General features: G+C 40.1%; 2 protein-coding genes across 2 annotated transcripts; both read right to left on the bottom strand.

The window, feature by feature from the left end:
* Positions 1 to 6,556: 6,556 nt before the first annotated feature.
* On the bottom strand, positions 6,557 to 11,100 carry LOC134211548 (ribosome biogenesis protein BMS1 homolog). The gene is made up of 5 exons (XM_062688514.1): positions 10,924 to 11,100; positions 10,300 to 10,859; positions 9,492 to 10,091; positions 6,927 to 8,951; positions 6,557 to 6,863 (listed from the first exon to the last, which is right to left on the bottom strand). The coding sequence occupies exons 1-5, from the start codon at positions 10,979 to 10,981 to the stop codon at positions 6,636 to 6,638; spliced, it is 3,471 nt and encodes a 1,156-aa protein (XP_062544498.1). The 5' UTR covers positions 10,982 to 11,100; the 3' UTR covers positions 6,557 to 6,635.
* A 358-nt stretch (positions 11,101 to 11,458) lies between these two features.
* On the bottom strand, positions 11,459 to 12,749 carry LOC134215810 (uncharacterized). The gene has a single exon (XM_062694920.1). It carries the CDS (start codon positions 12,725 to 12,727, stop codon positions 11,459 to 11,461), a length of 1,269 nt encoding a protein of 422 aa, XP_062550904.1. The 5' UTR covers positions 12,728 to 12,749.
* Positions 12,750 to 13,661: the final 912 nt, after the last annotated feature.

Here is a 13,661-nt window from a genome sequence, read left to right as displayed (position 1 = left end):
GGGTCGTGGGATCAAAGCCCACCGAGGGGGCGGTTACCCTCCAATACCTTTTCCGAACTAAATCTATCACATGTTGTACATAGACCTGTGCGCCGAAGTATTTGTGAACGGCGGCGGCGTAAGGCCATTTTTATACCGGCGGCGGCGGCGTCGGCGGCGTCACGCCGTAAGCAATGTTCGGCGGCGGCGGCGGCGGCGTGAATCGGCGTGAATGATTTTAAGCTGAGAAAAAAAATCACGCAGTAAGGCCTATCATGCTTTTATTGTATTTTAGGTTTTTGTACAATTGCTAGCTACAGATAGACTGATAAGGTGAACATGCTAATAGCTATAGCTTGTATCTCCACAGCAAAAGTTTACATAACATCTTCCATTAGGATATTGCCGTATCACAGCACATAAATTCAGTGGAAAGTACTTCAGAAAAAAATCCAGAAATTCGTTTGGAAATTCCTCAAGATATTCCTCAGAAAATTCGAAAAAGGAATTCAGTGAACTAATTTATAATTTCTTTATGAATTCCTTCAGAACTTACTCTCAGAATTCCCTTGAAAATTTATTTGTCTATTGCTTCGGAAATTCTTTCCAAAATTTCTTCAAAAGTTCCTTCAGGAAATTCCTTGGAAATTACTTTAGGGATTGCTTCGGAAATTCCTTTACGGAGTCTTTTGGGATTTTTTGCGGAAATTCATTTGAAAACTTTTTTGCTTCGGAAATTCCTTCAAGAATTCTTTAGAAAATACCCATGGAAACTCCTTCATGAATTTCCATCGGAATACCTATGGACACTGTTTGAGGAATACATCCAGAAATCCCTTTAGGAGAACGCCTTCGGAATTCGATTTCGTTTTTTTTAATTCCTTCAAGAATTTCTTTTAGGGATTTCAAATAGAAACTCTTCCAGTAATTCCTTAAAAATTTCTTCGGAAACTCTGAGAAGATATTTTTGGTATTCTTTCGAAATATTCCTCTGGAATTTATTTAGAACTTTTTCCAGGAATTCTTTCTGAATTTCCTATAGGAATTTCTTCAAACATTCCTCAGAAAATTCCTTTAGCAGAAATTCCAGAAATTCCTGTAGCACTTCGAAAATTTCTTTTAAAATTCCTTTAAGAATTCTTTCGAGAATATCTTCAGACATTCTTTTGGGAAATCTTCTAAAATTTCGTTTGTAAATTCCTTTCATTTTTTTGAACCTTTGTGTTTTTTTTTTAATTGAAAATAAGTTTAACACTCAAATATCTTTGGAAATTTCTTCGAAAATTCCATTATAAATTCCTCCAAATAAGAATTCTCTCCGGAATTATTCTTGTATGAATTTTGTATAGTTTATTGAAGGAATTTCCTAAGGACCTCCTGGAGGAATTTCCGACCCAATTCTTGAAGGAATAACCGAAAGAGAACCTGAAAAGATTTTCTAACAGAACTTTTAAATGTATTTCAAAGAGGTGAACCAGGGCTGAAAACCTCTATAATAAATTTTGTTTAACTATTATCGGATCTTTCAGTCATATAAATATCACGAAAGTATCACATCAACTCTATAATAAAGAATAAAAAAAATAGAATTTCTGAAAGAATATCCGAAAGAATTCTGAAAGTAATTTACGAAGAAATGTTTAATGGATTTACAGAACAAATAGCTATTGGCTTCGAGTTAGTTGGCGTATCCGAATATGCAGATCCTTGCCGTATCCTTTCTTTCCCGTCCACTTCAATTCCTTCCAATTCACCAATCCACTAATCCTTCCTTTTAATACACTAATCCACCATACATCACCCACATATCCTTTTTAACAGTCCTTTCTTCCTTCAGTTATGCAAACTAGATACGATTTACATTAGCAGAACAAACTTATATGCATACACTTTATTGAGAACAGCGAATTTGGTGGTAGATATAATTGCACTTTATATTACTTTAAGTTTTATGATGTTTTATGACCTTTATTGAGGGCTATCGAGTGGCTACTGACTAGCCGGTAGGTTTATAATTTTGTTCTCCTGTCTATTGCTAGGTATATATATAATCGTGATTCGGTCAACTTCGTGTTATCACTATGTGTTATCAATGTATGTGCAGTACAACGTTTAGGGGTGTCTATTTTGTTTTAGTGTTGTGTATAACAGTTTTGTATGGATTAAGTGTTTAAAGTTTAGAAGATAAATTTAGTTTTTTTAAGCTTCATATATCAGGGAGAAACAGTATGTACACAGAAATTTCTTCGAAAGTCCGGACAGTAGTAGAGCAAACTCAGTTTTGGCTTTAGAATCAAGACTGCATGCCAAGAAAAACTCCCAAAATATCGAGATTGCAGATATTCGGATATTCTTGCACGAGTTCCTTCGAAAATTTCTACAGATTTTTTTTTATAAATACCTCCCTAGGAAAAATATTCAGGAATTAATTCGGTAAGTCATCAAGAAACTCATCCTAAAATACCTTCTAAAACTCCGACAGCAATCCGATCAAGAATTTCTTCAAAAACTTTCCACAAATGAGGCTTTTCTTTTAAATTCCCCCTAGGAATTGCTTCGGAACTTCTTGGGAGACTCAAGCCAGGGTGATGGATAACCACATACATACAAACATACTTTTAAAAATTTCTACAAAATTCCTTCGGAAATTATTTTAACAATTCCACTGGAATTTTTCCAGGTATTTCATAAGACATTCCATTCCCTCGGAAATTATTCTAATAATTCTTTCGGAATTTCCAACACCATTTCCTTCCAAAACTGTAGGACGAATTTTAAGATACCGATACGAATTCCTAGAGCAATTTCCAAAGGACCTCCTAAAGGAATTACTGACATACTTAAATTTCTTAAACAATTTCTTTGGACATTTATCGTAGAATTCCTTCATGATTTTCTCCAGAGATACCATTAGAAAATCCTCTAGAAATTACAACGGAGATAAATTCAGAAATTCTTCAAGGCTCTAAGAATTTTCTTCAGATATTCCTTCAGAACTTCCTCCAGGACTTCATGGAAATTATTTCAAGAAAATCAAGAAATTGTTTATCGAAATAAATCGAAACCAATTCTTTTAAAAACAATTCTAGCAATTATAAGGAAGATGAATGAAATGTTCAATTTGTTGGGTCACGTGCCCAATCGAGCTCCAGCTCCAGAAGCCAAAAGATCAGTTTTGCATTCGGATATCATGAGGCTAACACAATACTCCATGCCCATGGAAGCTAAAAAAATCATACCAGACTGGGAATCCAAATCCAACATTAATTATGGTGTTGATTTGTAGTTGTATTTTTTCCGGGATCTCAGCAATTTGTTAAACTTTTACCGAGATTCGCACAGCCAAGCCCGAACAAACGTGTTTTTTGCCAAGATTTCTGTCAAAATTGCTGAAAATAAGCAAATTATTTGCCGAAAACCAGCTAACAAACGTTATTTTTGCCGGGATATTAGTTTTTATTTTGCTGGGCCAACGGCTGTGTGGAATTTGCCGAGCTGTATAAATAAAAACTGAGGGCATCTTTAGAAATGTTACAGTTATAGTTATATTAATTTCCCGAGTTTTATATTTTATAACTGTCAAAGATATAGCCTAAGAAATGCATCTTCAGTAGCAGTTATAAGCTGCACATGTTTTATACTGGAAAACGAAAAAATAATCATCCGAGGCCAATTCAAATGTCAAACTGTTATGATGTCGATGAAATAGTATTTTTTGTAGCTGATGACGTCATCTTCTATTGTTTTGAACGAAATAAAACTCGAGTAAATTCTGTTGCAAATTCGTACAAAAATACAACTGAGCAGTATTCCAGTTATAAATTTCCCGACGAAACTGTTCGAATTTTTAAAACTATAACGTCTGTTGAAGATGGCATTTTTACAGTTTCAATTTCATTTCCTAACTCCCATACGATTTATAACTCTACTAAAGATGCCCTGAGTGTGTAAGCACTGGACCAATTAAGATATGTAACATTCCAACCATTAGAAAGATGATGAACCACCCAATGCGACCAGAATGAGGTTATTCCACATGAAGTTACATATGAGATTAGAAGTTAATCGCCACGCTCATTGATTTGTAGATCTGTAGCCAAGAAGTTTTTGGATGACCTAACATTTAACACGCCAAAGCGTGTTTAAGTGACAGGGATAAAATTGAACAAATCTGCTAAAGGTATAATAGCTATTTAATTAATGCTTGATAGGTTGCCTTGGTTCGGCAGATGCAAACGCACTGCATAATGGGATTTTTGTGTTGGCCAAACATCGGCGTGAAATACGAAATTCGGCGGCGTGGAGCCAGCCGGCGTATGGCGCGCCGCCGACACCTTGACCGGCGTCGGCGTACGTCAATAAGTGTCGGCGGCGGCGGCGTGGCGCGGCGGCGCACAGGTCTAGTTGTACATACGCCTAATCAAGTTTCAGACATAGTAATTTAAAAAGGTGTTAAAGAGCTGAAAAACAATAAGGCTGCGGGGAAGGACCAGCTCCCGGCTGAACTTCTCAAACATGGCAGTGAGCAGCTTTATGAAGTTCTGCACCATATTATGTCGAAAATATGGGAAGACGAGGAAATGCCTGCTAGCTGGTTGGACGGCCTCGTTTGCCCTCCCTTTAAGAAAGGGCACAGACTGGAGTGCGTCAATTACCGAGGAATAACCCTCCTTAATTCGGCGTACAAAATTATGTCCCGTATTCTGTTCAACAGATTGAGACCGCTTGAAGAGTCCTTCGTCGGCGAATACCAAGCAGGTTTTCATGAGGGCCGATCAACGACGGATCAAATGTTTACCCTGAGACAAATCCTTGATAAATTCCGGGAGTACAACTTGCAGACACACCATCTGTTTATTGATTTCAATGCGGCGTACGATTCAGTGAAACGGAATGAATTATGGCAAACTATGCTTGAACATGGTTTTCCGGCGAAATTGATACGGCTGATTCGTATAACGTTGGACGGATCGAAATCAAGTGTAAGGGTTGCGGATGAAATATCGACGTCAATTGTTACCTTAGATGGATTAAAGCAGGGTGATGCACTCTCGAACCTACTGTTCAATATAGCGCTCGAGGGAGCGATTAGGAGATCTGGTGTGCAAAGAAGCGGTACCATTATCACAAAATCGCATATGCTCCTGGGATTTGCGGACGATATAGATATTATCGGGATTGATCGCCGTGCCGTGGAAGAGGCTGTTGTGTCTTTTAAGAGGGAGACAGCGAGGATTGGACTCACGATCAATACCAGCAAAACGAAGGACATGGTGAAAAATTTTGAGTGGTGGAAGAATTTGTGTATCTTGGAACATTAGTGACGTGCGATAATGATGTTACCCGCGAGGTGAAAAGGCGTATTGCAGCTGCAAATAGGGCTTATTACGAACTTCGTAACCAGCTTAAGTCTCGTAGTCTGGAAACGAAAACCAAACTCGCGCTGTATACTACTCTGATTCTTCCCGGTGGCTTTATACGGCCGTGAGACATGAACGTTTATTTATTTATTATCAGACTAAGGCCGGAGTGGCCTGTGCTGCACATAAAAGTCTTCTCCATTCAGCTCGGTCCATGGCTGCACTTCGCCAACCACGCAGTCTGCGGAGGGTCCGCAAATCGTCCTCCACCTGATCGATCCACCTTGCCCGCTGTGCACCTCGCCTTCTTGTTCCCGTCGGATCGTTGTCGAGAACCATTTTCACCGGATTATTGTCCGACATTCTGGCTACGTACCCGGCCCACCGCAGTCTTCCGATTTTCGTGCTGAGCGTAAGGTGCTGCGGACAATACTCGGCGGTAAACAGGAGAACGGTATCTGGCGGCGTCGCATGAATCACGAATTGTACCAGGTGTATAAAGGGCTGGATATTATTAGGCTTATACAACACGGCAGACTACGGTGGGCTGGTCACGTTTTTCGTATACCGGAAGAACGTCAAGCGAAGATAATATTTAGTAGAGAACCAGGAAGAGGCCGCAGGCTTCGTGGAAGGCCGCGTACACGATGGCTTTTTGCAGTTGAAGAGGACCTGAGGGCGCTCAATGTTCAGGGCGACTGTAAGCGATTGGCCCAGGAACGAGTCCAGTGGAGAAGGATACCCCATTCGGCGTAGGTTCATCGAAGAGCTGTAGCCCATCAAGTATCAAGTAAGTATCCAGAAAGGACATTATCCCGTCCGAGATAAGCTGGACATTGCTCAGGATGGAGATCTTTCATGTCGGCCCTTTGCACCACCGAAGGTGTACAGGAACCATAAGTAAGTAAGCCCTCCTGGTGTCTGGTCATAGCCTCGTTAATGTCCTTGGTCAGAGTGGCGCCATCCATTTTGATCTTGACTGACGCTCCCTCTACCCTTATAAAAGTCGACCTTCCGAGCTTTATATCATAAAATCGTTTAGCCTTTTTAGGTATAACACTTGATGTACAAAATCGAAACAAAACCAGAATTGTCTTTTTTCTTGATTTATATAACAAAATATGTCCACCACTTATTTAACAAAGAAAGCAATTCTCTGCTACCACTAATCAATTTTCTCAAATGGGAGTTCTTTCTAATTATTAAAATCGACATGCTTGAAAAATGTATTCATGACTTTTGTATTTAAGTTATAAACAACCTTTTATAGATAGCAACTTTGAAATTACATGTAAGTCACTTATTTCGGGTTTCACCTTTGGCGGCACCATTCTGATGTTTAGCTTCCATCTTGCTGATCGCTTTGAAGACTTTTTTCTTCAGTTCCTTCTGGCGTTGTAGCTTTTTGAAATCAGTGTCGATTTTCTGCTTCTTGTACTTTTGCGATTTTTGTTTGGATAGTTGTTTTTGTTTCTGTTCCTTATTTTTAAAATTTGTTTTAATCATTTTCATCATTTTGGAAACCTGAAACGACACGAATATTGGTTTACACATTTGCACTTCTACAAGCTGTGCCATTTAACTTACCTTTTGCTCGTGAGGTGAGTAAACAACAGCAACGCGGCCGCTTGTCAATGGTTTCTTCGGATTGATCGGTCCGAGTTTAGGTTTATCCTTGTAAGGCAGTGCCTTCTGCAAACTCTTGGGAATTACCAACGGGCGGAACTTCAATTCTTCTCTCTCGATTGGCTTGTACGAACTATCCTCCTTGGCTTCGAACTGGATATTATTATCTCGTTTTAACTGCGACAACGTTTTCATGCCAATCCATTTGATCTTCTTCTCCGGTGGCAACAAAAGATTCGTAACAGGTGCATAAAAGTTCGGCACGTTAACTTTGAACCAGGTACGGCAAAAGACTATATCACTTAACACTATCCTATCTTCGAATGTGGCACGGTAGCTGCCTTCTGGTGGAACTGCCTTCTTAATTTGACCCCGGATTCCGGATACGGTTTTGATTTTTGCCCCTTCGAATTTGGCAACTTCCAGAGTTGAGTTGAACATTCCTTTAATAAACGCTGTTTTCTGGTAAATTTTGTATGGTGTTCCAATAAGTTTAAGCTTTTTCATTATTTGGGCAGACTTATCGCTTTCGCTAACTGCCCCGGTGGCGGCTACTCTGAATCCGAGTTTCTTTGTTTCTTGCTGATCGTAGGCAATTGATTGAATCGCAAGAAGACCCGTGTTTTGGGGAGTAATTGGTCCCCAAAAAGTTGCGCTACAGGTTACATGGTTTGGAGTGTACTTCAAGTACCGATGTTTAAGGTCGTCTTCAACCTTGGCAAACATCGGTATAGTCTGGAAACGTCGCCAACCGAGTGAGATTATCAATGGATCCCCCGCTTTCAGGATTTTCTTATACCATCGATGTTTCTTCACTTTACAGGTGACGTAACCCACATTTTCCTCAGCCATGTTTAGCCCACCTATCAGTACTGGATACTGAGCATCGAAATATTCTACAAACTCACTGGGGACGTTCTTGAAGTTGAGTCTAACATACAGACCCGCTCTGTATCCTTCAATATTCAATCGTATCTCGTCATCCAGATTCGAGAATTCCTTTTTATTCAATTCGGATTGTCGTAATGCATCCGCTTTCAATTTTTCATAATACTGATGATCTCCTTCTATATGCTGGTCATCTTTCTCTGGATTATCATATTCAGAATCAAACTTTGCTTTGAGTTTCATCTTTTTAGCCATCAGTTCAGTTCTGGACATGTTCTTTTCTTCAATTCTCGATAATTTCCTTTTCAAAGGATTTTGATCTTCCGCCTCGTTTGCCGTCTTTTCTTCAACATCACCAGTTTCATTTTTACTACGTTGACCAACATGTTTCTCACCCGTTTCCAAATCTTCAAAGTCTCCGTAAACTTCGGTATCTCCGTCACTCATATCATCCAATTTTAGAAGTTCTTCTGCATCCTCAGATCCTTTCCACTTTCCGGTTACGAAGCAGTTTCTTATCAACTTTTTGTTATCTTCCTCAGTCCAATCCCTAACTCCATCGGCATATTCTTCGAAGAAGCAGCCCTCATCCACATCTTGAATGGTTTTCTTCTTTAGTATTTCGGCCTGTTTCTGCGCCATACTCTTAAACAGTCCACCAAGTAGATCGTCATCATCGTTCTCTTCTAATTCCTCTTGCTCCTGATTTTTCTTGAACTTACTGAAAACTCCATAAACAATTTTCATCAAATTTTTACTAGTGGCCTGTCGCTCCAAATAATCATTTCTAGCTTTGGATGCCAGCCCTGCTTTCCATGCCATTGAATTTGACGCCACCTCACTTTCACCTTCCTCATCCGACGAAAGGAATCCACTGGACCTTTTTGTTACAAAATCATCTTCCGCATCGTCGTCTTCATCGTCATCCTCATCATCTTCGTCGTTTTCATCCTCCGATTGATAACTATCGTCTGGAGTCCAACCAGTTCTTGCCACTCGAGAAGGACCGCCAGTTTCAGCATCAGAATCTTCGACACCAGAGTCTTGTTCACTGTCGTCATCCTCATTGTCGCTAGCATCTTCGTTTTGATCATCGACCTAAAATAAAAAATTATAATTGATTCATCGATTGAATTACTTATGTATGTGATATATGTGTTAAAGTTAATAACTTTGGAATAAATGTTTATGCTTTATTCACAATAGTTTAATTAAACAAAAAAGGGTTAAGAATAATTGAACAAACCCTTTGTATTGTTGGACACTATCTGAAAGACGTTTCATTTGCGTTATTGACCCCACCACCAACAAAAATGGTGAAGTGTTTATTTAGGTATAAAGTACTAAGTAAAAGAAAAAAATTGAAGCATACAACTTTTATATTTTCAATTTTAAATCACTTTAATCAGTTTCCTAGTACTGAACGATCCCTAGTTATGACATAAGGGACCGGGCACTTGTTAAAAAGAGGCTTATGGAGAGAAGGGAGTTTATCATTTCCTTATGGTTCATATTAAAAATAATTTTCATGAGAAAAAATCATACCTCGGGCAGGGGAGATGTTGAAAGAAAAAGCAGAAAAATACTTTACGTTGCGCCCCTAAGTTATCAAGATACCATATCAAACAATGAACTCACTTGAAATTCCCTCGACTTGATGACATCACCATCGCTGAACAGCCTGAACTCTTGGTTATCGATCTGCATATCCAACGTTTCCTTCTTTTCAATAACCGATTTGACCAGCTCTTGTTGCTCACTGTTTTCAACCGCTTTCTTATGGCTATGCGATCCTTGCAACTCGATGTAGACTGCATCCTTGTCGTACACAATTCCACCCACGCCGGACATTGGAGCATACAGAAGTCGCTCCTTTTCTAGTAGATTACGTTTCTTCTCGGTTGACGGTAACGGACACGGATCCGGTAGGGAATTTAATTCTTCAATTTTCATATCACCCAGACCAGCAACGTGAACCATGTTCTCCTTCTTCAAAGGAACGCCTCGCACGTAGCCGTACAAGACTACATCGCGGTCGCACTTTGGGTTCAACCGAATTTGCTCGGAATTCGTTATATCCTCCAAGCGATCGGCCAAGATGTAGCTGTGAGCTCCTCTCCATGAAAGTGGACGGAATTTCATCACTGATATGAACCTTCCTAGGTTTTTGATTTCATTCCGTACATACTCTCCATGGATCAAACCGGATAAATAGAACAGTTTTGCCCCGTCGTATACCTGCAGATGAAAATATATTATGCGGATTAGAAATTTAAATCTTTAAACGCTGTAGATAGATAGATCAAAATAAAAAATACGTGGCAAACGAGTTTAAAAAAACTTAGTGTCTATGATCAATAAACAGAAAAACATACAATTTGTTGGTGGCAATATAGTTGCTACTGTCGTATAAAGGGTTAAACAGTTTATGCTGGTAAAAACTTACCTCCGTCCAGAACCGATGTTTCAGAACTTTCTTCTGCATCTTAACGGCCTTTGCCGTTTTTATCGTATCCAAATGAGTCAAGATGCCCATAATTTTCGGCATCCCGTGCACTTGACAGATGTTCAAAAACTCGAAAATCTCCATCTCGAACCCGAAACTGGCATCCACCATCAGCAGAACCAAATCGGCACATTTCGCAATGTCGATCATACTATTGATATCATTGTTGCATTCGATCAATGTGATCCTCCGCTTCTTCGAGGTAATGATCGTGATCGGCCCATTGATGTTGGTTACGTTCGTCCGGGTGAAATTTTTGATCAAATTGTTAATCAGCGTAGACTTCCCGACCTTGGGAGGACCGACCACGGCTATCAGAACTGGCGGAGGTTCTTCCGGTGTTTTATCCACCAAGGGAATGTGATGCTTCTTTGTTAAAACATCCTCTTTTCTGCGGAAACGTTTCTCCGCACTACGGGCTTTTGTAATAGCGAATGCCTTCACATTTTTCCCCTTATCTGTCGGTTTATTTTTTGCCTTTTTCTTATCGGCTTTCACTCCTGCAATTTTCAAAAAAAATGCATGTCACCATGTGGTTCACGATTTAAAAATTTTCTTCCTTACCTGCCAGTCGTTTCTTATGGGGTTTTTGCTTCTCTTTGATATTACTATCGTCTGCCATTTCAATGAAGAGTTCTCAATTTGGGAAGCAAATAAATTAAAGGAATTAACCAAAAAATCTAGAAGAAAAATGTAAAATATAAAATTCACAGCACATGCGATCTGAGACGTGAAAGATTTTTTTTTTTTTTTTCTTTGTTTTTGTCTTTCCGACTGGCTAAGACCACCGTAGGTCCATCTTGCCTCCGCCTTGTAGTAGTAGGTTTTATTCTGTTCTTTTTGTAGTTTTGTGGTGGGTTTGTTGCATGGTGTTCAATACTTCTCACTATAGATAGTAGAATCTATAGATGAGCGAAAGCATGGCTGAGTCGATTTTTTTGCCCGTGCACACGCGCATATGACGTCACAGCCCTTAACGTTTCCATTGAAATCGTGACATCATGCTCGTTTGGAGACACGTTTGACAGTTCGTTTGGAGACAGTGGATTTATCTTCGCTCATCTATATATTCCACTATCTATACTTCTCACTCTATTGTTCAGATGTGTATCTTGTTGGAGTTTAGAAACTGTACAATCTGTTTCAGATCTTCTTCATTTTTTTCCCGTAGAATATCTTGGAGGGGCTTCATGTATTCCAACGCTGGGTAGTCTACTCTGCTATGGTTGTACTTTGGGCACACGTACAGAATGTGTTGTAGGTCTTCCGTGGTGTCGCACCATTCACACTGATCATCAATCTCCCACCCCCACTTAAATCTTTTGTCTTTAGTTAGGCAGTGGCCGGTTCTAATTCTGTTTAGGGTTTTTAGTTGTTCTGGGTTGAGTGCAAGGTTTTTGTTCCATATGGTTTTGGTGGGTTGTTCGAGAAGTTGATAGTGCCAGCTTCCTTTCTCTTCCGAAAGTGTCTTGTACTTCCTAGTCCATTCTTCCCATACTTCATCTTTGCTTACTATCAGGGCATCGTTCATCGTTATTCCGTTGAAATAGGTTTGGGGTTCTCTTGATTTGGCTACGGCCTCTGCGTCGGCTATTTCGTTTCCGTTTATTCCGTTGTGACTTGGGACCCATTGGATTCGAATTGTGTTGCCACGGGTGCCATAGAATTCTTTGTAGATTTCTGCTGCGATGTAGTTTTCTTCCAATGTTTGCTGGTTGAGTAGCATGTCACATGCACTTCTAGAGTCCGTGAGGATCACTGCCTTTTTGTAGCCTTTTTCCTTTATCAACTCCACTGCTTTAAGGATCCCTAGTAGCTCGGCATTCGTGATGGTGAAATTCTTGTTAATACCTTCACTGATTACTGTTCCGTCGGTTTCGTCGAAGACTGCAAATGCAGTACCCGTAGCTGTTTTGGATGCATCGGTATAGATTTTGTTGTGTTGCTGGTATGTTGACTGCATTTTTTCTCGGAAAAGCGCTTGCCACAGTGCTGTATTTCCATGATTCTTCTTTGGTTGGTCTTCCGATAGTTTTGTCCTGATGATCCTATCAAACTCCACTCGCTCAAAGTAACGCATTCTTTTGAAATAGGGTATTTCTCGGTCAGATGGGTGGATTTGATATAACAAGTCTGCGTGTTTGTCTGCTGTTTCTGTCAGATATGATTCGTTTCCAATTTCTCTGTCTAAAGTTTTACTTATGAATTCCACTAGTGGAGTTTGGTACCACATGGTTCTGATGAGTTCTCTTTTGGTCAGGGCTTCGATGCGTTGTTCGATCGGCAGTTGCCCTGCTTCCGTTAGCATTACGTGAATGGGGGTGCTGTTAAGGTGGTTCATTGCCTTCCGTGTGTAAGCGTTTTGCATAACTTGTAGTTTGTTAAGGTTGGTTTTTGCTGCACTCCCGTAGACTGATGCTCCGTATTCCATTCTACTCCGGATTAGGGCATTTCCTATTTTCACGAGCGTTTCGGGATTGGCCCCACTGGACTTCCTTGATAGCATCTTCATTAGACCTATTTTTTTCCCAGCTTTCTCGACTACTGACTCAATATGTTTTCTGTGCGACAAGTTACGATCTAACACATACCCTAGGTACGCATGCGTATTTGCTAATTCGACATTTGCTCCTCTCATCTTAATCCTTATATGGTCGACATGTTTCCTGGTAAACGGGATTACAGCTGATTTGTGCGGGCTTACTTCCAAGTTGAGGGACGTCAGTTTGTCGGAGATTTTTTGTAGAAAGATATTGCAGTTTTCCGCAACTTCCTCGACCGTGTCTGCTACTACAATCGTTGCGAAGTCATCCGCAAATTGAACCAATACCTCATTTTCCGTGGAGAGCTCATGCAGAGAAGATGTGTAAAAGTTGAAGAGCAAGGAGGACAGGGGGCAGCCCTGCGGTAAGCCCTCTGAGATCTCGGTTTCGATGATATTTGACTCCGTCCTTAATCGCATTTTGCGACTTCTCAAGTATTCGAACAGCTTGGAAATTAGTTTTTCTGGTATTTTTGCCTTAGTCAGGATTTCCAACAAGGTACTGGTGTTCACCGAGTCGTACGCTTTACTAACATCCAGAAAAACAACAAAGACCTCCTTTTTCGATTCTTTCGCAGTATGAATCGCATTTACCACGTAGTTTACACACGTCGATGCAGACACATGTTTTCTAAATCCGAAAGAAAGCTTTGGAATTAGCTGTTTAATGGCCGCAATTTCTGTCAGACGATCCTTGATGACGGAATTTATTAGTTTGATTTCGATGTTCATCAGGGCTATAGGTCGCATGTTGTTTATT

This window comes from Armigeres subalbatus, chromosome 2 (genome assembly GCF_024139115.2).
Source record: "Armigeres subalbatus isolate Guangzhou_Male chromosome 2, GZ_Asu_2, whole genome shotgun sequence".
In the NCBI taxonomy this organism is placed as follows: Eukaryota; Metazoa; Arthropoda; class Insecta; order Diptera; family Culicidae; genus Armigeres; species Armigeres subalbatus.
Note: the sequence above shows the minus strand (reverse complement) of the source record. Positions and strands in the feature narration are given on the sequence as shown.